Source organism: Carettochelys insculpta, chromosome 20 (assembly GCF_033958435.1).
Source record: "Carettochelys insculpta isolate YL-2023 chromosome 20, ASM3395843v1, whole genome shotgun sequence".
Taxonomy (NCBI): Eukaryota; Metazoa; Chordata; order Testudines; family Carettochelyidae; genus Carettochelys; species Carettochelys insculpta.
The window spans coordinates 20,696,141-20,723,435 of record NC_134156.1 but is presented as its reverse complement, the minus strand read 5'-3'; the positions used below and the strand labels follow the sequence as shown (position 1 = coordinate 20,723,435).

General features: G+C 41.3%; 1 protein-coding gene across 2 annotated transcripts; it reads right to left on the bottom strand.

Moving 5' to 3' along the window:
• Nucleotides 1-1,063: 1,063 nt before the first annotated feature.
• Nucleotides 1,064-22,862, bottom strand: PRKAR1A (protein kinase cAMP-dependent type I regulatory subunit alpha). Of its 2 annotated transcripts, none has more exons than XM_075014961.1 (12): nt 22,729-22,862; nt 20,626-20,692; nt 19,576-19,757; nt 12,732-12,905; nt 11,368-11,459; nt 11,066-11,127; nt 10,525-10,571; nt 9,380-9,538; nt 8,290-8,350; nt 7,658-7,779; nt 5,064-5,145; nt 1,064-3,599 (listed from the first exon to the last, which is right to left on the bottom strand). In XM_075014961.1, the coding sequence occupies exons 3-12, from the start codon at nt 19,750-19,752 to the stop codon at nt 3,427-3,429; spliced, it is 1,149 nt and encodes a 382-aa protein (XP_074871062.1). In that variant the 5' UTR covers nt 19,753-19,757; nt 20,626-20,692; nt 22,729-22,862; the 3' UTR covers nt 1,064-3,426. The 2 variants fall into 2 exon arrangements, with proteins under 2 accessions (XP_074871062.1, XP_074871063.1); XM_075014962.1 differs by having other exon boundaries at nt 19,576-19,754.
• Nucleotides 22,863-27,295: the final 4,433 nt, after the last annotated feature.

The following is a 27,295-nucleotide window of genomic DNA, read 5'->3' as shown; positions in this document are numbered from 1 at the left end:
ATTCATCCCCTGCCCCCCCCCATACCATTTCTAGTGCAGCACCCAATGGATTATAATAAAATAAACATGAGAGATTTAGCTTGCAATGTAGTGTAGTTATTTCAACGTAGGACTCAATGTTTCTAAAGTTAGATCTCCCTCTTCTGGTGACTTCAGTGCACTGCAGAAAAATAGAGCAGATCTAGGAATCACTTAGTAAACATATATCAGAGAGGTAGCCGTGTTAGTCTAGCTACGAGAACAACAAAAAGTCTTGTGGCACCTTATAGACTAACAGATATTTTGGAGCATAAGCTTTTGTGGGCAAAGACCCGCTTCATCAGATGCATGCACAAGACTTTCTGTTGTTAGTAAACATATATTTCCTAGTAATAGGTATTTCAGTACAAAAGGAAGAATTAGGTCTGATCCCTTGCTGATCTTAAATGTGCTCTGAGGCTCCTAATCAGCTGCTGATTTCACCAGGGAAAACAGACAGGAACACACCAAGTGGATTGTCCAGAAGTCACTGCCACCTCTCTCAATGCTGAACGTATCAGACCAGGTTTTCCTCTTGCTTCTAGTGACATGCCAACTGTCAGTGGTGTTACTCCTGCTTTGTATCTGCGAGAGTGAGTTAAAAATCACACCCACCGTTCCTATTTCTCTTCAAGGTTCCCAACAAGACATGCGTGTATAGTTACTATATGGACACAGTTTCCACTGAGGTTATGTACAAGATGAGAACTGACAATTTAGAGAATCTTCTGAGTTCCAATAATGGAGACAAGATTAACAGTTTGCAGTCTTGAATGGGTTAATGCAAGGTCACTAATTGCTAAATTAAGACCAGGGAGAACAGGCATGGGATGCAAATTTTACAAGCATCTGTTCTATTGGTTGTGTGCACCATATACGAATGAGTCATGGTGTTAAAACAACCCAAGAAGTCATGTGTGCAAGAGGAACTGCTTTGCTAGCTGTAAAAGCAGACCACAGTGCAAGTTTCCTACAGCTTATTAACAATTCATACCCTTGAACACCACAGCAAAATAAGATACAAGAAGAAAAAAAAAGGATTGAATTTAAGAATTTAAATCATTTTTATTGCTTTACCTGCCATTAGGACAATCTATAACAAAAAGGAATAATAGATTAGCACATACAGTAAAATCAGACTTATTAGTCAGATAACAATACAAAAATGGTCCTCTGGTTGACTATAGCTTTCTAGGGTGGTAGACTTCATAAATCCACTAACAGTGGCCTAGCAAGAGATTGCCTTAGCTAACATTCAGGGCTTTAGAAGTAATCAAACTATACCAAATTGTAGTTTCAAACATATTTAAATTGCACACAAAGGTAAAGCTGTAACTGTGATTAATATTTAACTCAGACTTAGCTGGATTTATCTTAAAATTGTAGGTAAAACTAGAAAAGGGAGTAAACAGCAAGCTAAAAAGATGCAATAGTGAAACTTGATTAGAAAGCCTTATATAAAAAATGTGCACATTGTGGAGCGCTAACTAATTTACATAGGTGTTTTTGTTTGGTTTTTGGTGCTTCAACATGGATCAAATCAAGTTTCTAACTAAAAATATATGAAAACCTAGCTAGACTGAAAACTGAAGAAGAAAACAGTTTTATAAAATTAGGTTTTGTTTACTCCTGTAGAGCACTGGTAGGAATCCTCTACTCAAAAGGCCTTTTGGGGAAAAAAAAAAAAACAAAACACACACAAATTCACACAATAAGCATTTTACACTTAATCCCATCATGGGAAGTTTGTAGATACTAAAAAAAAAAAATCCCTAAAACCGCACAGATTTGATACCCTCAATCATATATTTATGTCTGATGAACAGACATACTAAAGATGTCTACGAGCCTGGAAAGTAGTCTACCAAGTCCAATTACCTCAGAAAAGAAAAGAGAAGGGATCCATCATTAGAAACAGTTGCATAATGGATGCAAAAATGCTTGCTGTCACTCCCAAATACAACCCTACTCTAGTTTATATAAATTAGTTTAAAGGAAGCCTTAAGTTGCCTATATTGTTTAACTGTGGAATTCAGTAAAAGTTGTTGGATAATATTGGTGTGCACAGAATAATGTAACACAAAGCTGGTAAATACTGAAATGCATTAAGACTCAGCAACAGGTTTGACTTCCAAAATATGCATGAAATATTTTGTCATGTGAATCTGAATAACTGGATAGGAAAATAGGGGATGCAGTATGTGTGTTCAGACTAACTTTAACAACGAAAACTAAAAAAGGGTAAAAACTTCTGGTTGGTTTAAAAATACATATACACACACTTAACACAGCTGAGTAGCAGGAAAAACCAAGACATTCACTTTTTTGCTTCACATTCTCCACAGCATTTCCTGTCTTCTCATTGGGCCATATCTGATGTTGGTTGTGAACAGGCAAAATTAGTCTCCCGAGTACTAAGCAGTTAACCGAACAAAGCATCTTTTGAAGGACAGAGTCAACTGTGAAATACGGAGCAAGCAAAAGTTACAGGGCAAAAAAAAATAAAATATTAAAAAAAAAAAATACAAAAAATTTACACTTCCAATTCCTGCACTGCATCCAGAGCACAGACGCTATTTGGCACTAGCCAGGCAGCTGTACAATTCTAGTGCCAGACTAAGGACAAGTGACCAAAGTTAAGTGTCTAACCCAAAAGTTTGGCTTTTAAGATTAGGAACAGGAACGATCTAGGAAGGGTGTATCCACAGCTGATAACAAGACAAGCAAAGATCAGTTGTGGTAAGAGTCAGGGAAGTAAGGAATATCTGCAGCAGATGAGCAGAACTATAAACCTTAAACTTTCTTTTTTAAACATTAAATCTGACAAAAACATAACCAAGCAATCTTGAACCAGCAGACAAGGGTACAGAGTGACTGCTAACTTCCAACTGTGGCTCTACTAGCAGCGGATGCCTCAGTACTGACCTGAGGATTACAGTACCCAGAAAATTTAAATCCGAAGAAGCTCAAATTATAAGGGCAGCTCTCTTTTGAAAAGAAATACGGTAGATTAGGACAATGGCCTAAAAATCTGAACATTTGAAAAGTATCTGTTTAAAAAAAAAAAAAAAAAAAAAGTGTTTTCCACTGTTACATCCTTACTCTAAGGCAATTAGCTTGGAGCCAGGAGATCTCTTCACCAAAAAGCAAGACAGCAGTGGCCCATGTTGGACATTAGACATTGCACAGAGAGAAGCAGTAACAGCAAAAGTCTCCATAGAACTCTTTCTGTTTATTTAATGGGATAGAGAGCACAGAACTAATGTCCTAAAATAAAACGGATGCTTTGATAAAGCAATTTTTCTTTAAACAGACAGGAAGCTGCAAATGCCAGTGGCCATGTGGCTCTGCACAAGGGAATAAAGCAGTCTGCATTTGTGAAGCATATATTTGAGAGGGAGCAAAATTTCAGACAGACAGTGATACAAAGCTGTTGTACTGCTGGATGTTTCGTTTGAGAATATCCGAGCATGGACCCAGGACACGCTCAAATCGGGGCCGGTCAAGCTTCACGCATTTCAATGGGCCACGAGCAACCACTGTGGCAGCACGAGGACGATTCATCAATAAAGCAATTTCACCTGGGATGAAAAAGCCAGAACACAGTTAAGAATTGTAACTACTACGCTATTTAAACAAGGGGAGAACTCTGGGGTTTTAGCACTGATCAGAAAGATCTGTGAATATAGTGGTATTAAGTACTGGGGTGGTGGGGGTAGCCGAGTTAGTCTGTATCTTCAAAAACAACAAGAAGTCCCATGGCACCTTATAGGCTAACGTATTACTGGTATTCAGAATGACATAAATTAGTGATTAGGAACCAAAATATTGTCAAGTCAGCTGCTTCAAAAACAGTGTCTCCTATGAAGGTAGACTTGTATTTGATAAATTTGGGGATACTCTGGGGTGGGGACAGTTTGCTGAATCTTGGCTATTTGTACTGGTTTCCTCTAGTGAATGAGTGCTTAACAAAAACTGTTTACAGTGAAGCACCTACCTGATTACTACCATGTTATAGAAATCACTGTTTATTGCAGATTGTAAGACCTGGTATCAATGGACATGTTTTTAAATTTTTAAAAAGAAACCCACAAAGCAACCTCTGACTACAACCAGATCTCAACTCTCTATTAGTTTGAGAGAACACATTTCCCTTAATTTAGATATGCTTTGGCAGTGAGGTAATGGAGATCTCATATTGGGAAACCTCTAGCTTCTCACTTAAGAAAAAACACACCTGTAATCAAAAAGCTTTGTGTCACAAACCTGTTATAGTTACTAAGTAACAACATAGTTTCCCCTCACAAAATATCTACAACAGAGACATGTTCAACTTGGCAGTTGCATTGCTGGAAGAACGTTCTGCACCCATGTGGAGCAACAGAGAGCCCTATAAATCTATATGGAAAAAATTAAGGAAATAGATACTTTCCCCCAATCACTTTGCATCTAATCAACAGTGGTGGGCTTTGTTTTTTTTTTTTGGTTGGTTGTTTTTTTTTTCCAATATCAAGTTCCACTTCCATTTTCATGCATCTGCCGGAGGACTCTGCACTTGACTGCTCCCCTCTGGCATGTTCTTCAGGCTTTGCAAAAGTTTATATGCTAATTAAAAGTACCAACAAAGCTGAACAACTAAATAGACCATAGGGAGGCTTGGCAACAAATGCAAGGGTGAGGGACTAAATATTTCCTATGCTATCCAATAGATCTGAAAGTTTTCAGGATAACCCATTTTTAAGCTCAAAATACAGAAGCTAAACAGGTCTTTATAACGGTAGATGGTTGCAATCTTGGAAAGGTGCGACCACCTTTCCACAGTACACTGACTTTTGAACTTGCAGTTTTTTGCATGGCACTTAAGATTAACAGTGTACTTGCAGAAGTTAACCAAAAACAAAAAATCCCCAAGAACTGACAAACAAACAATCAACCACATCTTGCGACAAACACCCTAACAAACCACAAATAAGAGGCATCACCCAGCAATAGTGGCACAGAAGGAATACAGTTCAGCCAAGCACACCTACAGCAATGTAACTCACCAAAATAATCAGAAGGTGCCAGTCTGCCCACTTCAACAAATTCTTCATTTTCTGACCTCCGTTGTAACACTGCAGCTGTGCCCTTTAATAAAACAGTCATTAGACAAGGAGTTTGCCAGCATCATTTGAAACACTTTAACTTCCACAGGAACTCAGCCTTATTGAAGTGGATCATACAGAAAGTGTCTTATCCATTAGAAATGCCCATTACAATTCAGGTATGTGTCACTCTCCTGGCATATCAAAGCAATAGCTCTTTGGGGCTACATTTACACTACAAGATAAATTTGAATTTCTTAGTATCGATTTTGTAATGCTGGATTTTATAAATTCAAATCTGACCACCCTCACCTCCCCACATGCTCCTCAAAGTCGACTCATTGCTGCCACACACTTGGCAAACATCGACTGTTGCAGCAGTGCATTGTGGGAGCGCATCCCACAGTTTCCTTATCTCTGTATGTTCACTGGTAGTTGACATCTTCCCACACTGCATTGCCCTCACTTCCCTCCCGTGGTAAGCAAACATTCATTCTTTTTCCAGGCTGAAGGAAGGAAAAGTAGGGCATCAAAAAAAGATCTCCAAATTAACAGGAATCTCTTTACTCCATAACTGAATTGCTTTTTTAAAAGCGCAGCTATAACTGAATTAAAGTATTTTATTTAAAAAAGAAAAAAAAACACCACTTCTATGTGCCTTCTCAACTGGCCATCCGCTGACTGTCCCTGCTCCCTTGAATGCATCTAACCTCTGAACATAAACAATGAAAAGCATGAAAAAAACAGATAGTAAAGATTTGGAAAAAGAAAAAAAGAGTTGCTGAGGAGAGGGTTTTTGGGTTCCCAGTCTGTAGAACTGACCCTCCACCCACTCTTCCCTGAGGGAAGATGTCCAAAATCAGAAGAAAGAGCATAAAAAAGGTTAGGAAAAAAAAATTTTTTTGTCTTCCCATCTTCACTACACAGAAGTTGCCAACATGGAGGATGGGGCTCACCAAAGTTCATTGCCATTGTGGGGCGGTTTGGTATATTGGGAGTTTGAATGGACAGTTGACGTGGTCCCCAAAAAATCTTTTTTTGGCTCTGAGGTGTGGGGTCCGTGGCTCAAGGGCCACTTGAACCATTTCCCCCAGGTGGCTTCAAGCCCCACCCTTGGAGCCCTAACTGTGCGCAAGCCAGGACATGGTGGTGCCTGGCAGCGAGGTCAGCACCAAGTAGCAGGCATGTCCTTTTATTGGGTCAGGGACAAGCCACGTGATGTGGTTGAGCACAGGAAAGACCCTGACTGCAGGGAGAGGAGGGTGGGGCACGCACAAATGTATACTGCCGAGAAGTTTCTCAGCCTCTTGAGTGAGCATGATGCCCACAACAGCCTGGTTGCCATGTGGTGTGGCGGAGCAGCGGCTGGCGCCAGGCAGCACAGAAAAAAGCGTAGAGACAGAACCACGAACTCCGTGCTGGGTCTATTTGCAATGCATAAATGCACTCACAGCACTAACAACAAAGCAAGCAAGCCATTTCTCAGGCTCTTGTACAAACATAACCCCACAGCCACAGGATTCCTGATCCCAATTTGAAATTCATGGTCTTCCAGTTACCTAATTCTGGCGCATCTGGAGAGATCAGTGGCCAGAGCAGCGCGCTGAGGGGCATTGTGGGTTACATATAAGACACCTCTGCAGGCTCCTAAATTTGACTTTAAGATGTGGTGCTTCCACACTGGCTTTGAACTTGAAGCCACACCCAGCCAGTTCCAACGACATAATATCTATGTTAGTGCTCCCTAAATCAAGCTAATGGTATTTACAGTGAAGACAGTCACATGGTAATACTGAGCTAACTGCCTTAAATTCAAATTTATCTCATATTGTAGAGGTAGCCTTCATCCCTCTTTTAAATCCCCTTAGGATAGTACTTACATCCATTGGGGAATGCCTACCATCTTCTTTGTTACTTTAGAGGCTCCTTATAAATTCAGCTAGTAGGAAACTCAAGAGATAAGAAACAACAAGAAACTTTAACCTTCTACTGTTCCATTCTTCCATATAGAAAAAAAATTAAGGCTATCACGCAGGCCTGAAGGAATGCTGCATCCCTGCAGCATGCTACTATGAATTACCAAGACAAACATCTTTTTTTAAAAAACACAGAAGAGGGTTATTAGAAATATTGTGGTTTATTAATTATGAAAGTAGCAAGGCAGTTTCTGGAGATGCTTGCTTTTCTAGAGGGACATACCAGAACAACTACAGCTACTTCCAGGTGTAGGATAAGAATAGCTTATTACACCCACCAAAACAGGATATCTAGGGTTTCCAATTCTCTTAGCCAACAGGTATTGAGGGCGCTGATTTATGAGCTACCATAAATATATTAGCTACCTCACTCTCTTGGAAGTCCCATTTATAAAGACACCAAAACAAGTGTACAAACACTTTTGGTTGCACAGGCTGATGCAAGTTTGAATCAGGTAAATCTCCTCTGTGTTTTACACGCACGCACGCACGCACGCACGCACGCACGCACGCACACAGAACTAAATGTTTCATTTCATGTAAGTCAACTGGTACTAAGCAAAAGTAACATTCACTTACCTCTAAGATGATAAAGAATTCATCTCCTGGTTCTCCCTGCACCACAATTTTCTGTCCATCCTCAAATTGTACCGGTTCCAGGGCATCAGCTACAGTGAGCCGCTCCCATTTGTCCAAAGATTCTAAACAAAGTCAATCAACACCTTTAGCGTGCTTCATACAATCTCTGCTCCCACTTTCCAAACATTGTCTCTGGTAATAAAGATTTATAATTAAAGTCTTCATTTTTTTATTACAGTCTCCAACTATGGCTAAACTAGATACCTCATACAGTAACTCAAGGACAATGGAAATCTCCCCCCGTCCTAAATAATCCACTTGCCCAATGAAAGGTGGTACTTATGGAGGCAGGCAGAAGCTCCCCAAGTGATATAGTGCTGTCCACAGAAGCACTTCGGCTGGTGTAACTTACGTAGTTCAGGAGATGGATGGGGTGGCTTATTTACACCACTGAGCAAGTTACTACATCTACATAAGTGGTAATGTAAACACTGCCTTAGAATTATGCAGAAAAAGTAGCACACTATGTAATAGATTTTAACAGATTACCACTACAGCAGGTTACCTGGGTATCCACCTCATCACAAACCACCATTAGATCAAAAGTTTAAAAGTGTAACCCTCTCACTCACCCAATATAGATACTTTACTAAGGAATTCTTCATACATCTTTCTCTTTCTCAATGTACTGCCCTGTTTAAAAAAATGCAGACAAGCACCAAGGTAAGATTTTATTTCCTACTCATATTATGCTAATTTTACAAAAATGTTAAAGACAAACCTCAAATAATCATACAATTCATAGAACACTAGAACTGGAAGGAACCTCAAGAGGTCATTGAGTCCAGTCCCCTGCCCTTACTGCTGGACCAAGCACTGTCTAGGCATTTATTGGGGTGGTCTACCTAACCCACTCTTAAATATCTCCAGTGATGAAGAGTCAACAAGACAATTTATTCTGTTTTAATGGCACCAATTTCTAAAAGAGCCACTGCCTCCAAACTTTACTGATATCAGTGAGGTCTGAGTGCACTCAGCACCTCTCAAAAGGCATTCAAGAAGAGACTTACACAATATGCTGCCCCTAAATACTAAAAAAAAAAAAAAAAAAAAAAAAAAAGCATTCTACTTATAGTGAAATTTGATAAGCATTATATATTTGCCCATATCCATTATGATTAATGTTTTACATAATTTCAAGGCCAACAGCGCAACCCTTACTCATGCTGAATTTTAAGAGATGCCTAAGGGAGTTATGATTGGAGGATAAGTCTTGTGTTTATTCTGAGCTGCATGATTGACTTTAGCTGCTCATGATTATGTAAGCCTGCCATTTTGCTGATCTGTGTTAAGGTGGAAAGCAGGAGAATCCAAGTCCAATACCAACAAATCACATGGTTACAGCTGACTAAATATAAGCACAGCTGCTGTAATAATCAAACACTGCATTTATAATTTTAGGTCTGTCTTGATCTAACAGGACACAAACTATTTCCCTCCACTTCTTGCTAGAGACCCCCAAACTCAGTGTGAATGAGCTAAAAGAAGCTGAAGTTTCTTTCAATCCAAGGCAATACTCAGGATATCGAATTTAGGGCAGACAGAGGGCTTTGCAACCAGGAGTAACAAATGACAAGTCATAAGACATTTTGGTTTAGTAAACATACTACCTTGAATTAAATGCACAACCCAGCCCCGCCACCCCAAACAAGAAAAACTTACCATAAGTATTCTTCTATAGCTGTCTCTGTCAATACCCCATAATTTCACATTTGTCTTTGCTTTAACAGTTGCTGCTCTGGGTGTTCCATAAATCAGGGCAAGTTCTCCAAAACTGCCACCTTCACCAACGCTAGTTGCCCACTCATTGTTCACATATACCTGAAAAGAAATCCACATTGTTTGCCTTTGCTAACCAAGTAGCCACAAAGATAGTTGAAAAGTTCCTCTTATTCTGTACTATGATTTTAGACTAAATTACATGGTGAAATACTTTAATTTAAAATTATCTCCAGAGTTCAGGGTTGAGCACCAAATTTCTGGGTAGATAGCTCCAGGTTGTACTGTCATCCAGCATGGAATTGATGACAAAGATGTCAAACATTTTGGGGAAAGGCCTGTGGGCATGTACTACCCCCCACCTTTTTTTTTTTTTTTTTTAATTAAAACAAGTATACTTCATTTTTCACTCAAGGATCTGTCAACTTTGCCTCAGACTCTCAGAGCTGTGAAATATTCACCCAGTTTTACAACTGGGAAAACTGAGAAAAGACTACAAGATGCTATGGCAAGTTGGAATAAAACCGAAGTCTGCCTTTTCTAGTCCTGTGCCTCAAGTACACAGCCATATACTCCGAGAATAGTCAATAGGTGGATTGTAGGCCAGACATTTTTGAACGGGCTACAAAAGTATTTTATGTACTTATTTTCTCTGGAATCTGCACCTTCACTGTACCTTGACCAAGAGAGTTGGACCTTGGACCAAAATAAAATAAAAACAAAAACACCACACCCGAACACACACCACTGATTACCCTGGGTATACTGTTTCTGTGCTCATATAATATGAAACAGTTTGTCAACATTCAAATTCTTCATTTAGATTTACACACTACAGGAGGTAGTCATATTGTACACAGCTGGCCTGTAACACCCACAGAGCTGCTCAAAAAGAGTGAAGATAGTAAGAAACAAAGTAAGCTTCCTTGAGAAAGAGCCTGTCCTAAAAGGATGGATTGCACAACCATTCTGCTCCAGTGTATTTGTTTTCCACAAAGAAAGACCTCAAGATGATAGCTGTGTTTCTGCAAGGGGCAGATACATTGACAGTTAATACAGCTAAAACCTAAGCCATTGTTAAAGCTTACATCCATTTCTCCTTGATCAACAACGTAGAAGTTATCTCCTTCATCACCTATATATACATAAAAAAACAAAACCACAGTTGTAAGAAGACATAAGGTTTGAAGCGATTACTGTTTAATAAAAATGGTAAAGAATATAAAACAAGTACTGTGGGGGTTATATCAATCCTTGGTATCAGGTCTGTCAGAAGATGCCTTTACTTGGATTAAAAATAGTGCACTGCATATTTTATGCTTGGAAAAAAAATGCCAGCAGCATATGCATCTGCTATTGTGAAAAGAACAGAAGCATTACGTCTCTCCAGTAAATTCACCTAGCATGCTTGACAGAACCATCAAAAAAGTAAGCCACCAATACAGAGACTACCTGCAGTAGCTACACTCCTTCTATTGCAGGGAAAGGAGTTGTCATTCACAAAAAGCAAGCAAGGTGTACTGAATGCAACAAGTGTTCCAGCCATAAAAACAGAACAAAGACCATACAGCGAGGAACTTCTCACATCCTATGCCTTGTTTAGTTATTAATGCAAAAGTCATCATTTACCTTGTTGTATTACCGTCTCACCAGCAATGTAAGTGACTGGGAACATAGCATCAAAGATATCACTAGAAAAGATATTTCAAAGTTACCAACAGTTTGGTTGTCTGTTATATGGACTGACATTTGAGAGAAATTCTTCAGCACTTCTCTGATTAACAGTGTGGTATGACTGACTGCCCACTGAGACTTTTCCCATTTCTCATGTTATAATTCGTTTAAAATGTCTGTTCTTTAAAAAACACTAAAAGCTTTTAAAAACCTACAGTGAAAACATGCTGATAAAGTATAGCTAGATTCACTCCTACCTTCTTTCATTATCATCAAGATGGGCAAATAGCACATTCTTCTCAATGGCTTTAGCCAATGCAGCCATAGTCTTGTAATCTTTAGGAATAACCTAGAGCACAATCAAAACCAAAGCAACTTTGGTTATAAAGGCTGAAGAGGAAAAAAAACTATATAATTCCATGTTAAATTTGCAGTTTCTCCCACAGACACCAAGGATCTCTTTTGACCCGGGTTTGCTCAAAATAAGCAGTAATATACCCATAAAATATAGAAAAAAGTTGCCCCACCATAACAGTGCACTACACTGATATTCTGCCAGGGATAAGAAACCAGGGCAGTTTCTACACTTAGAGAAATCTTCCCAATAACCATGCTAAGGGCCATTTCGAAGAATACTAACGAGGCACTGAATGCATATTCAGCGCCTTATTAGCATGCCGCTGGCTGCAGCGCTTCAAAATTGCTGCTTTTCACTCCTGCGTGTCTTGTCCAGATGCGAACTCCAACTTCAAAAGGACCCCGCCAACTTCAAAATCCCCTTTTTCCTATCAGATATGCATTTCAGTGCCTCATTAGCAGTCTTCAAAATGGACATTAGCATGACTATTTCGAATATTTCTCTAAGTGGAGACGTCGTCCAGATGAAACACATCCAAATATTTTGTGGAGCGAAATACTGGAACAGGATACAATTTGTCCAGACATAGGAATGGCACAAGTGAAACCAAAGCCTCTTTACCATACATCACATGCACCAATCCATAGTAAACATAAATGGTGCAACATGACTGCTTTGTACACCCATGTTGACTCCGTGGGTAATCGGAGGCTAGAGCACTCAAGGAAAAAAAAAATAGCAAGTACTTACCTCCCACTAACAGTTGACTCCCTCCTTCCCTCCCCACTCCCCAAAATGCCTCCTGCACACCACAACCAGCTGTTCTGCAGCATGTGGGAGGGGCAGACAGAGCACACACTCAGGAAAAGGAGCAGGAGAGAGGAGGGTGCAGGACCTGATGCAGAATGGGGACAGGAATAAGCAGGACAGAGGCAGAGATCTGAGGGTAGGGATCAGGTGATGATGTGGCCTAGGTAAGTGCAGGGGACTGAGCACCACCCCAGGTCAGGAGGAAGCTAGTATGCATGGCTTTGTAGACCGACCGTGGGGGTTAGCAAGGACATAACTGCTGGGAACTCTCCAGCAATCACGTACAAAGTAGCACTGGTTTGGTATGCACTTATGTTAACCCCCCACCCACAATGGGCCCACAAAAGGGGCCTTTCACAAAGGACAGCGAGAATATGGCACCTAACTAACAGGCCTAAATATGATCAAGGCTTAGATTTGCAGAGGTTTTGGAATGGTTAAAGAGCGAACGACCTTTCTAACGTAAGACGCAGCATCCTCTTCTGTGTACACTTCTGCACTGATGGCCCCACGCCTTCTTCGGCCCTTAACCACAGGGTTCATAGGTGGAGGAGGAGAGATCTCCTCCTCACGGGAGTCTGAGCGTGAGCCAGATTTCTGTTGATTCAACAACTGTTTTGCTTCCTCCTAAACAGGAAGGAGAGGTTTCCGTGTCACATAATCCAAGGATAAAAACTTAGTTATATCATATTCCAGTTCAGTCTGCCAACCAAAAAAGAGTTTCCTCCCTACAATTAATCTCATACTATTGCAGATGGGAAGATACAGCAGCCTTACTGTTACAGAAGTGTTTTACAGATCTATGAAAGACTCAAGCGTCACTCATCTATTTCTCTTATTAAAACAAGCTGGCAGTGTCACCCGATTTCTATGATGTAACTAACACAAAATGGATAAACTCCACTTTAAGTGCCACTGCTTACAGAAGACGTAGCCAACAAGTAAGCTCCATAGTTATTCTGCTTTTAAACACAGAAGGGCAGTTGCCCAGAAAACCACGTTACAGAAGCAGCTAGAAACAAGGGCAAATCATTGAAAGAGTAAGAATTTAGACAACCTTAGATTATTTTAATAGATGGAAACACAAGTAAGCTACCTGATGGACATTAGTGTTCAGAGCCAACCATTAGTTTGCATTCCAAGCCACAGATTTGTTAGCTTTTGTAAGAGTTACATATTTTCCATAGTGATCAATTGTCCAGTTGAGTGAGTGACACATTAGACTATTAGAACTGAAATAAAAAGTTAAATCTGGCTAGTCTGTCACCCAGAATACTGGCTCCTCTGCATAGAATGAAGAAGTTGACTCTACATCAAGAACACTGGTTCTTAAGCTGTGGGGGTACGTGATGCCCCTTCTGGGGGTGCAGGACATGTCAGTTTTTTTTTAGAAGGTAAATCATCGAAAACGCAAATTAAACAGTCATGTACGTACAACTACTTTTTTTTCCCCAAACCTACTATACATATTTTAACAATTACTGTAATATAAAACAATTTATTTTCAAGTTTTTAAAGTTAACTGTAGTGAAATTATCTCGCTACAAAATACAGCATACCACCACATTGTAGGGTATTTCTTGACGCATGCACAGATGTGGCAGCACAGCAGCTTTGCTGGAATTCAGTTAGCCGCTAACTGTTTGGAAGTAAACTGTAACTGCCCTAAGCAAAACTCTAACATCTCTGGGTAGTACTTGCATATTTTTGTACGCTTACTATACTATTATTTGTGGTGAGAAACAAAACTATTTTACATATTTAAATGCATATTAAATAAGTGTATAGGCCCCCCTCATTTTTTTTATTTTTGATAAGGGGTGCAAGAACATATTTTGAGAACCAAAGGGGTGCAGGCTGCAGTAAAGGTTTAAAACCACTGATCTAGAAGGTACAATTTGCAGGACAAGAGGACAGACTTACCCTATAGCTCAGCTCAAGCTATTGCATCAAAAATAGTGTGGACATTGTAGCAAGGTAGCTGAGAAAGACCAACACTTCCTGATGCCCTAGATCTGAACTCATGTGGCCTCACACCACTGCTGCAACAATTTCACTGCTAGCTGCAGTGTAGACAATAGATACCATAAGCTTTTTTACATCCGGCATTCTATCATCCAGAACTCTCAAATAACCAGCATTTTAACCATAAGAAAATTTTAGTTACATTTTCCCTAAGTATAGTGTAGTGAAAGTTAATACAAATAAATACAACAAATACAGTGTAAGTTTACAGTGTACAATACTACTGTCATTGGTAAATAGAGTACTGCGGGTACACTGTTTATTAATATCTAATCTTGTTGTCCTTTAGTGTTATGCATTGATAGGTATACCTCTCTATTATCCACAATATTTGAATATCTGGCAACCTCCCAGTCCCAGGGCTGAGGGATCTGAAAGTTTACTGTAAGTATCATATTTGCTATTGCTAGAACCCAAAGTGCAACCAAAATATTTACAATCATGACAGCTTCAGCTAAGTTTTCCAATAGTTTGGGATAGGACCTTAAAAACTGAAAAACTATCTGCTGTTCCTGGATCCCAGCACACTTTTAATAACAAGCTCCAATCTGCTGTCCTTGACCCAACTCTCCCCCCCTCACCCACGTGGCTGGGCAGCACATTGCTTGGCTGCCACCCTCCACACCGGATATACATGCAATGCCACTTAAATGCTATGTATAACCAGAGTGCTTTGGGAAGACAGCTTGGATAAACATTACATCAAGTTTATATTTCATACCTCTTAGTTTAAACACCACTGACCTTTTTAGTCAGTTTCACTTCCTGTTTCTCATGCAGGAATGAAATAGTGTGTTATGTTTCAAAGAGCAAAGGACATTTAAAATTATTTCTTTCTACTTTTAGAGAAAAAAAAAAAAAAGAGTCCCTGACACTCAGGTTTTGTTAAAAACAGCTCAATGAAATAGGGGTTGGGTTTAAAGTACAGTATTTGACAGCATCTTTTCTACAGCATATATAACATCTACAAATGTTCACTCAGTTTCCACGCCCCCCCCCCCCCCACCATCCCAGAATGACTGCACCATATACTCAAACTATGTTAAGGTAAAAGTTAGTCAAAAAGAGAGCGAGAGAGATCTAACAGTGCAAGTAAGGCCACTCTTTGTTCTAATACCAAAGGTGTATTACAAGGAATACAACTTGAAGTCTAGTAAGTTTAAGAGTTAGGAGTACTTTAAAGTAATAACAGTCAAACCCAAGTTATCCTTCCACATCTTGCCATTTAATATTCATATTCATTTTTTCAAAAAAATCTCTCCCATGTGAATGATCCAATAAAACAAGGTAAATGTGATACAGGGGACACAGTGAAACTAATTAGTTATAAACATCTTTAAATATACTAAACAGAAATGAGGAGGCAGAAAAGAGATTTTGCTAAATTACTCTCAGTGATCAAAGAGAAGTAGTATTTCAAATTAGCATCCCTTTTAGGTCTTGTCTACACTACCTCCCTACTTTGAAGGGAGGATAGTAAGTAGGGTGTCAGGAGATTATTAATGAAGTGCTGTGCTACATATGCAGCAGTTCATTAAGCTAATTCTCCCCTGCGACAACTTCGAAGTGCCGGCTCGCGTGCAGCCACGGCTAAGGCGCCTGTACTTCAAAGTGCCCGGGCAACTTCGAAGTCCCTTTTTTGAGGAGTAAAGAGACTTCGAAGTTGCCCAGGGACTTTGAAGTACAGGCGCCTTAGCTGCGGCTACATGCGAGCCAGCATTTCAAAGTTGTCACGGGGGAGAATTAGCTTAATGAAGTGCTGCATATGCAGCGCAGCACTTAATTAATAATCTCCTGACACCCTACTTACCATCCTCCCTTCAAAGTAGGGAGGTAGTGTAGACAAACCCTTATAGTTTCAAATGTTAAGCTCTTTATACTGGTCGAGATCTTTAGCTGCTACTGCACAATAGGCAACCATTACACTACGCCCTGTACAACCATAGTGCGGGGCCATTCTTGCCAGAAAGAGTGTACAATGTTTGTACTAAAAACATGGAACAAGAATTCCACTTCCCTGCCCCCAGCTTATAAGGGATAGCTCAGCAGTTTGAGTATCGACCTGCTGAAGCCAGAGTTTTGAGCTCAGTCGTTGAGGGGGTCATCTAGGGATCTGAGGCAAATACATTTAAAAAAAAAAATAATAATCTGTCAAGGATGTTAACAGGTGAGGGCAGGGGACTGGACTCAATGACCTCTGAAGGTCCCTTCTAGCTCTACAACGATAGGTATAAAGACTACCACTGCAAATTTTGAGAGAGAGAGGAAAGAGCATCACACAAGAAAAAAAAAAAGTTTTTTAAAAATGTGGTTATGCCCATGGACACTTATAGGCAACTGTTAAAAATGGTCTAATGGACTCCATGCTAAAATTCTTCAGTTCATAAGCCAGAGTATGAAGCCAGGCTATTTACTTTCTATTATTAACTGCATGTTAAGGCACACGTTTTTACTGAAGAACACACACACACAAGATGTTAGTCTGCCAAAACACAGACTAACTACATAGACATTTTTATTTAATGTACAGTAAACGTAGATGGTTCATAAGGAAGCATTCTTCATCACAATACAGTTTATAGGAGAAAGAAGGTTTGGATTTCTATAAATAAGTTGAATTTAAAAACAAAAAAAAAATTCTAGGCTGAAGTTTAAAAAAAACATTGTTCCAAACAGATGCAAGTTATTTTTTAAAGACCTAAAATGATGAATCATGGTTCGATGCATCTCACTGAATCAGAAATATATAACTACATAAAGGAATAGCTGAACAGTTATATTTACTTCAGCAATGTATTTAGCCTTGTCTGTTAAAGTAATGTTTTTTACTGGTAAGTTTTGTCCATACTGCTCTGTCTTGAATTCCATAAAATGGTTAAAAGGACTATCACTGAATAGTTCTATTCTGTCCAAGATGAATCTTAACCTGAGAAAGGTCCAAAGGCCACATTGTTTTGCAAATCTCTTCACTCACACAGTAGTTGGAGATGATTAATAAGTGCTTAGTGCTTGTGTTTTTCAGCCACAGGTGTCAGAGAACATCCCATGCTAGACTAAAACTTTGCAGCTCTGTTATTTGATAGCTATTTAGATATGACACCTGGTTAGGTGAGAGCCAAGCTTCGACTCCTTGGGCCCACGTGAATGAAACTAGTTAGAGAAGAGGGCTACTGTTTTCTCTTTTAAATACAAGTTTACATACAAAAATGAACTTCAAGACAAGCAAAGTGCTTAAATTCATGTGCTTTCCTTTGATATACATGAAGTGATTGCACTAGAGTCAATTAACCTTACATATGGTGATTTACCTTTGATAATACTCAAGGAGCTAAGTGAAATTTACAAAAATCCATTTGGGGAAGTGTGAATATTGAACCATTATTTTCAACCTCCTTGTAGGTTTGGACTCAGAGTGACTACTACTTACTACATTAGAAACAAAAATCCTTGAGTTATAAAGAGAAACATACAGTTAAGTACTGAGCTAGCAGCACCAGTTGTCTTACTAAAAAGGAATTTGTTTTTTTGCCAGAGTAAATATTGGCTTTGCAACATGTTAGCCTAACACACACACGCGCACGCATGCACACACACAGGTAGTTATTCTAGCTATATACTGTGAAATAAATGCAAAAAGGTAGTTATTTTGCAACATTCAAAACATCTACATTAAAACGTGATGAAATTCAGAATTTAGGCATCTATTTGTAATTGAATAACTCAAACCCTACAATGACAGTGGACTTTACAAAAGGCACTTAATAGAGATTGTTCTTGGAGATCAACTTCCTGCATTTTAATCTGAATGTGTAGCTGCGACATATCCCAGTTTTTTACCACAAAACACAGAAGGTTTTCTTTGGATACTGTGCCCTATAACAGAGTTTGTACTCAAATCTGCAGCATTCACTGATAGATCTAATAACTAAATAGTGGTCTGTATGATTCCATCATAAGGTAGATGCTTCAGTTTGTATGCTCTTGACCTACGCTCTTCTACAGATTCAAGTACAAAAAGGAGAAGCTATTAGCAAAAGTGAATTAGAATCTGCAAATCCATATGTATGTTTTTCTCAGTGCAAATGAGAAAAGTGCCAGCAACTGAATATAATGTGAAGTGACAGCAATAGCCCATACAATACTTACCAAAGGCTACTGGCTTGCGGATGCAAAATATGACAGATAGTAACAGGCAACAGAAAAAGTACCAGACACATTACATAAAAACGCTACTGTAAAGATGTTCATATATTTAAAAACTAGGTAATTGAAAGGAAGGACAACTCACTCAATGGGGCTAGTTTTAATTACAGAAGCGGGCACAGGAATGTGAGGTTCATATTGACAGGGCTTTCCAGACACATGGATCCCAGAGTACTTTACACAAGGTATATGAAAGAATCACTCAGCTCACCTCTGGGACAGAATGTACCAGCCATTTAACAACACTATACTCAGGACAAAAAGCAAAGGTAAGTATACCCATTTGAAATAAGGGCACAAGTATTCCAACCAGACAAGAGGCAATCATCAATGTTCGTTCTCAAAGAACAAGTGTAGCTAGGATTATTATTTTCCCCTCTTCTCCCCCCAGCACAATCAATGTTATACATACGACTCACTAGGAATGTTAACTGCTTTACTGGCAAGCCTCACCCTAAACAGATGAAGCTTACCAGTCACAGTTAACTGGCAGCAGCCAGAGCAGCTCCCCACCCACCGTCCCCCAGCCATGCCTCACTCCCCCTCCCCTATTTAACTGGTTACCAATTTAACTTAACTAGTTAAATGTTAACTAATTAAATGGGATTTTACATGGTTATGACTCACTTTAGAAAATGAATTAGCCACAATATAAAAGTTGAATGCCCATCACTGAAATACTTCAGAGTGGTACATAAAAATAAACAATCATTTGCATCATCATCGATCAGGCCATGTATATCCCATCCGATGACCCCACCATCAGACTTCATTTTCAGTAGATAATGCAAGCTGTGTACAAGGATTTATCCTCACTCCAGCACACAGGCATACTTTTGGTTGCTGTAGGGATGCTTTTCCCTAGTGAGCAACTGACATTTAGCTATGGGGAAGAAAAAAAAAAATCTTTTCCAAACAAATACTTTACTTCAGTTTCAAGCTTAAACAACTAATTAAAAAAACTGATCAAATCTGAACCTCGGTCTTTATTTTAAGAAACTATGAATGAGACTAAATACATTCAAGATGTTGCATTCTCCTGTTCCCCTGCAATCATCAAAATAAATACCTTCTCCAGTCTTTCAAAATATTCCCTGAGGAATCCCATTGGTGTCTCAGGTCGGACTGTACACAGCTGTACAATGCAGTCCTTCAGAAGCTGCTGGATGTTGTGTTTTTGGACATAGAGTTCACATTCTCTGAGGCTACGCTCCTCCTCACTGGAGTTGCTGCTAGAGGCTGCCATTGCTGCTGTTTAAGAAAAAAAAGTTACGTGAACTACCCCGAGAACTAACCAGAGCCAGAAGACATGCTCCCTAGCTATGCTGTATTAAGCGAGTTTTTTTTTTTTTAAAAGACAGATTACTTCAACAGAAGTTATCAGCTGGGCTAGTAATTAAAATGGATGTTCAATTCCCAAGTCTGTGTTCTGGCCCAGAAGTACCTAGAGGTGATGTACTTGGCATCCGGGAGGAAGTGGGAACCTTGGGTTGCTCTACAGAAATTCCCTCAGGTCTAAGATAAGCAGAGGCTTTTTTTCCTCCCCACGTGAATGAAACTCAGCAACCCTAGCCCCTTGAGCATTCTGAAAGACATCAAGTCGTATGGGAATAGGCTGTTGATCAAACCCCAGATTTCCTGCCCCAGTAAGGTTCCCCTCACATCACAAAGGGAGCCAAGTAACAGGTACATTTTAAAAAATATTCGAAGTATGGTGAAATTTGTTAACAGCAAAATTCAGCTCCATGGCAGGTGTAACCATTACCAGATAGTAGAAGCCACTGAAATACAGATTTTGCCCAATGGAGATGCTCTTTACTTCAAGTAAATTAAAAAGAGGTGACATTCAGATTCATACACTGTAATTCTGAAGTATGCTCACAGTAATTAAAACTTGATTGTTAGATTTCAAAACATTATCTACAATGCCAGATCTTAATCAGGATTTACTAGTAACAGAGATTTCAGTGTGTGAACACTTCAATTAAGTGTTATTTTAACCAATTTTTTCTTAGGCAAGTTGCTCTCAAAAAGGTTAACAGAGGAAGGGCTAAAGTAAAAACATGCTTAAAAAAGCATTTTCTAAGGTTACATTAAAAACATATGTCAAGTACGTTACCTGGGGAACAGATAGTAGGGACAGCTGCAGATATGGAGAGAATTTACAAGTGTGTTGTTCCCAATATCTGTTTTTGTGAGGAAAGTAAAAAAAAATTAAGTTGTACGTTTAATATCAGAAAACTCATTGCAAAGTCCAAGTGGTACAGTCCTACTATGCAGGCATTAGATTGACAAGCATAGAACACACAGCAATATAGTCAATATAACATTAACGCACCTTTGATTTGTGCTATTAGTGATTATAGGAAGACTGAAAGTTAACACATAAGCTTTTAAAAGGGTGCATTCTTGTCTCTGATCTCCACAAATGTACAGAAGTTGACACGGTGTAGGGTTTACACAGTGTACACATATGTGGTTTAAATTAACAGAAAAATTGCCCAGAAGTTCTACAGTTACCCCTTTTGTTTTGACAACTTTCATGCTGAAGGTCAATAAATAGCCTAATTAAATACTCAAGAGTAACTGTGTGGCTCCATGACAGCCCTGGAAAAAGCATCCTGATGCTGATAGACAGCAACATGAGCCTCTAACAGCTCAAAGAAACTTCTGTGAAAAAAAAGTGCCAGAAGAATGCATATGAAACACGTCCTATTCCTCCCCATCGAGCTAGGTTTTGTAACAAAGCTCTTCATTAAAAAGCTACCATTTACAAATGCAATAACTGTACCATGAGAATCCAATCACATTTCAGAGAATTACAAATCCAGATCCAACCTTCATCTCATCTCTGTTTGTCAAATCTCCAGCACCAAAATTTAAGCCTTCGTGTTAGCAGTTCACTGATGTGAAGAACCAGAAAAATATATTTAAACCCAACATATGTCCTCCCATTGGGGATGGGAAGGAATCCCTCACTCCAACATGGACTGAAATGTTAGCCCCATCCATCTGTAAGGGAGATTCACTCTCTGAATTAGTTTTAGATTAACAAAGACAGTCTGAAGAAAAAAAAGACTTAAATAAGTGACACATGAAATTTCTCATTGAAAACCTTTGCAAAAAAAATCCTTTTAAGAAAGGGGATAGATTTTTTAAAATGTTTTATTGATACACTCAATGTAAACCCTGAAAATGATAACAACTTCCTGTACTACCTTCTCACTTTCGGATAAGCAAAACTTGGCAGATCTGTAACAGAGAGGTAGCCGTGCTAGTCTATACACTATCAAAACAAAAAGCAGTCAAGTAGCACTTTAAAGACTAACAGAATAGTTTATTAGGTGACCTTTCGTGCGACAGACCCAGTTCTTCAGACCATATCCAGACCAGAAGTGGTCTGGCTATGGTCTGAAGAACGGGGTCTGTCCCACAAAAGCTCACCTAATAAACTATTCTGCTAGCCTTTAAAGTGCTACTTGACCGCTTATTGTTTTGGCAGATCTGTGTTTTGTTGGCTGGGTTTGGTGTTATACAGAAAGGAATCTCCTTTCAAGTTACCCCAAACTGGGGCTCCTGCCAGACAGCAGGGGAAGGTCAGCCTGCCAAGTCTGACTGCCTGCAGGAGGGAACATCTTATCACAGGCACCCGATAAGTCAGGATTCACATTCAGGGGTGCAACAAAGCTTAGCACTTGGTCAGTGAAGTTACACCTCCTCCTTCTGGGGTGTGCCGAGGGGTGAAACTCCCCCACCCCCACGCAAACACACACACCCCACCTGCATTGCGAACCTCCCCCGGGTCTCATGGCCCCAGCCAAGGCCAGAGCACGGTACCTCTTCTACACTACTCCCAGCCCCATCCCCCCACGGGTCTCCCGCACAACAAGGCCCTGCCCTCATGGGGCCCCCCCCGTTCATGTCTACGCTCCTTCCCCCCACCCACCTCCACGCCTGGGTGCCCCTCCTACCCGCGCGCTACCCTCCTGCCGCCACCCCGCCCCGATCGGCTCTCCCCGCCACCCACACCCCGCCTGCCCCCCGGGACCTGCTTCAGCTACCGGGGCCTCCCCCACGTTCCCAGGCCTTTGCACGCCACCCCGACTCCCGGCCCGCAGCCAGCGCCTCCGGCTCCCCGCCGCGCGCGCCGTGGGACCGGCGGCCTCTCCCCGGGCTCGCGGCAGCCCCCCGCAGCCAGGCGGGGCCCGGGGCTCTCACTCACCGCGGGTCCCGGGCGGCTCCTTCCTCGGCCTCGCTCGCCCCCCTCCCCCCGACCCGGCCTCCGGTCTAGGTGATCGCGGCGGCTCCCACCGGAAACCAGCTACCTCAGCCAATCGCCTGCCAACCTGACGTCAATGCGCCTCGCTCTCACTGCGAGCCGTCGCCCTGGCAACCTTAAAGGGGACGCCCTGCTCTTAAAGGAGCCGCCGACAACTTCTTCCCCTCCCTCTTAAAGGCCTGCCCGTCCTCCCTCCCTCAGGGATAAAGCTCCGCAGACAACCCCTCCCCTTGCAAGGGCGGCCACACCCCTCCCTCCCGTTCTCTTAAAGGGGCCAAGTCCGCCCTGGCCTGTCCTCAGGGCTCTGCCTTCCCCAGCGCCCTCCGCTCCTTTAAGGAGCCCCTTGGGAGCGGCACGTGGCGGGCAGAGCCGGGCAGGACACGAGGCCTGTGGTCGAGCTAGGCTAGTGGAGGGTGGACAGGGGACAGGAACCCCATGCTGGGCTGCGCCCAGGCCCCCTAGGTCCCGAGTTGCACCCAGAGCCCAGGCATAGCCTTGGTGGAGCAGGGGCCCTGAGCTGGGAAGAGAATCAGGCGGGGCTGGGCTAGTACCAACGCCGGGAGCCCGCCATGGCCAAGCTTGCTATGGGCTTGGAGGGCCGGCTTGGGACATTAAAGCTGGGCTGGGCTGGGCTTGGGGATGCAGATCTAGGCCAAGGATCGGGCCCTGTGGACTGCAGGGGGTTTGAGGCTTGGGGCCAAGCACAGACAAGCTGGCATGGGGACAGGCTGAGCTAGCACTAGGGCCAGGCTTGGTGTACACGCATCTCTGGGTTCAGAGGAGGTTACTCATTTTAGCTCCTAAAGTTCCATGCCGCGCATCAGTTTTGTGTGGTTTACCTCTTGGGGCCGCTTCTTGTTGCCGTCATGTTCAACTGTCATGGTTGCTGTCAAATTAAATTGAAAATTTAGACATGAGTTTGTTGCAAAGGAGGTGTCGTCATTTCCCACTTTACCGTTAGGTTAACTGAGACAGGCAGCTGTGACATGTCTTGCTCCAGGTCACCCTGTGGAACCTGGAGTCTAGGTCTTTTGTGTCTCCAGTGCCCGAGATGAATCGTTTACATCAGAAAAGCCGACCCCTGAAATTGAGGCTCTAGGCAGAGTCACACCAAAGGAACAGCCGCATACCCCTATCCATTTGCAAACCCTGTACATTATTTTATCCCAGCTTTGGACTTTGTCATAGACTGCCACCCACATGTGGGCCTTGTTGGGGTGAGAGGACAAGGACTGGGTGCAGGGCCTCAGGACCAAGTATAGACCAGGTACCAAGACGGTAAGTGCTGGCTTAAGACACCAGCAGTCCTCCTCACCTGTGTTGTTGGTTTACATTAGGTAATGGAAATGAATTGGGCAGCTTCATCTTTTGGGAGCACAGTAGAAGTGCCTCACCCTAGGTCTGTCTCTGGTGTAGCAGTCACAGAGTGGGTCATTCTTCAACTCCATTTGCAGAGATGGGGAGGTCTGCACAGTAGGAAGTTGTACCAGAATTGGTTCCAAAAAGCACAGTATAAATCCAAAAGATGCTTCAAAACAAGAAATCTCCCACTCAAGCAGGTGGTCCTGCACCCATTACTACAGTCCATACCCACTGGAGAAGCCAAGAAGAATACTCAGGCTTTGCAACATGGTCTGATGGTCAACAAATTCAGGCGCTCTTTAATGAAAGGGGAGTGAATTCTCAGAAGCACCCCTTTATGGAAGCCCAAATGCCAAGGAGCTGGGCATCCTAGAAAGAATAGCAACGATATATAGGGATTTACAAAATTCTTGGCCATGAAAAATGCATCACAGACCGTGAAAACTTGTCTTTTATTGATTTTAGCTATATTATATGGATTTCCTGTGGGGGACCTGCATTGTTCAAGGTGGGGGTCCTGACCCAAAAGGGAGTTGCAAGGGGGTTGCAGTATAGCCATCCTAACTTCTGCACTGCCCTCAGAGCTGGGTGAATGGAGAACAACAGCTATTGGCCGCGCACTTAGCTTCAGAGGCCTCATACTGCCAGCACCAGCACAGAAGTAAGGCTAGTATGGTATAGTATTGCCATCCTCAATTCTGTACTGCTGCTGGTAACAGCTAGCAGCTATGTCTTCAGAGCTAGGCTTCTAGCCAGCTGCTGCTGCTTTCCAGCTGCCGAGCTCTGAAGGCACCACTGGCCACCAGCAATTGCTCAGAAATAAGGGTAGTAGTACTGCATCCCCTCCTCATACAAACCACGACCACTCATTTTTGGGTCAGGACCCCTACAATTAAGATACTGTAAAATTTCATGTAATTGACCAAAACGTACTGTGAGATTCACAGGGCTCTAACTATACCGATAGGAAACTCCTTTCTGCTAGCATCTCGTTTAAAGCAGCAGGGTATAACTAGTTTTTCAGCACATTGTGAATGGCTTAGTAGCTAGTCCACATACGAGAAGAGGCTAATACTGCTGCTAGCAAATGGAGTTCTTTCTTTTGGTCAAATACCACAGGTCCATAATTTTGGTGCTGACGGTTCTGGGCCCAGTCCCTATTGTCCCACGTGTGCTGTTGAATAAGATTTCATGTATATGCCGATCTCAAACGGTTGAAGGTTCTCTACCACTTAGTTTTCATTTTTCTGTATTTAGTTTAAGCACAAGTGGTATTAGATGACCTCTTCAATTGAACTACTATGAGATCAGTTTGTTACTGGAAAATAGTGCTTAGAATTGGTGGGACTTTCTCTTTGAACTCATTATTTGCAGGCTGTCAGTTGGCAATTATCAGCATATAACACAGTTTAAGCTCTCTCAAACTACTAGGTAAATCTGCAGCAGTGTTCTCAGTAAGCTGTGTGCTTGTGTGGCCACTTAGGACAAAATCAAATGCCACCCAGCAGATCAGCAGAATGCCTACAACTCCGTTTTGTGCTTCTGATAGTAATTCTCATTTGCACATGCCTCAGTCCAACAAAACTTGTATTCTGTGCATGGATGGAAAAAAATCACCACGTGAATGGAAAACGTTCGTGGGAACATCAGTCAGCAGTGGGTTAAAGCTAGATTTAGTAGATGTTCATCTCAGCCTGAAGCGTTACTTTAAAAGGCAAACAGAGTTGGTGATAATTGTCTTGGATCTGCTACTGTGAAACCAAATAGGTTAAATTTTGCTCTTATTTCATGGGCTACCCCAGAATTAAAGTGTTCTAAGAGAATTTTTATCATTTCACCACTGTTGTTGTATAATTACAGTAAAATGTGTTGAATTAGTTTATGTGAGCAAAACAAGTATCCTCTTTTAGGACAGTTTTGCTGATCTCAGTGACACTGCTGCAAATCCAGAAGTACTCCCTGATTAACTCCACTTTTGCCCTGAAGTTCTTGAGATCAGAATTTTATGGGAACCTAGTATTTAAATGATCAGTATGATCTATTTTATTGGCGATCACCCTGAGCCCCTTTTCGAAGAGACTCCAGTAACAACAGGCCTTAAGTGTGCACAGTCCACAAGGAAACTTTTGCTACTGGAACCTCTTCAAAAGGGGCTCAGTGATTTCCCACAAACACATCCTATTGATCTTGAAGCCCAATTAAAATATAATATGCAGAGAAACCTGCCTTGAGCTATCACCCACTGAATCAGCAAAAAGCACCCAGTGAGTAGATATAGGTGTTTAACCAACCATGGAATAAGAAAGGACTGGAAAGTTTGGGTAAAATTTAAAGAGGTTGTTTAAGATAGTAGGGTTATGTACAAGAGCTCAGATTTCACTCTAATTAGTGGCTTTTTAAAACATTCATAAAACTATTTCAGATGTCTTCGGCATCTAAGATAGGGGTCAGCAATCCCTGGTAGGCGTGAGAAGAGTGGCATGCAAGCCTATTTTCATCCGTGCGCAAGGCGAGAGCTCAGCCTCGCCTCCGCTCCCCTATGCAGCTGGGAGCTTACTCAAAGCCATGCTGCCTGTGGATTGACAAAAGACCAGCTAATGCTACCAAACACCATGTAAATGGCAAAGCTCTGCAGCTTCATTTATTTATTAATGAAGCTGTTGCAAGTGGGACTATTAAAGATTTTTAAAAGTAGCATCGGAACTCGGACCATATATAGAGGGCAAAAGGTCAAATGTCAGCACTCTGCCTCAGAAAGGTTGCTGACCCCTGGTCTAAGAGTTACTGTTTGAATTTCTCAGTTGGGTATGGTTAAAGCCTCCAAGCAATTTCTCAAGTTATCAAAGTTCTGGGAGGTTAATGCATGTCACATGTAATGTAGAAAGACCTAGAAAGGAAGAAATGAACTTTGAGTCCTCGGTCTACTGATTTCCATACAAATGGGTATATATAATCTTTGTTGCAAGTGATTGAGAATGTTTAGGTTGAAAAGTCATGTTTTCTTTCTGTTGTGCCCTACAAATCTACATCCACCAATAACTGAAGTATATTGTATATGAGACTGTTTTCATTCCAATGCTTGCATTGTCATTTTTCAAGCCCTCTGAATCATGCTTTAGTGTTGTTTCTTTTTGGTTTTCCTACTTTC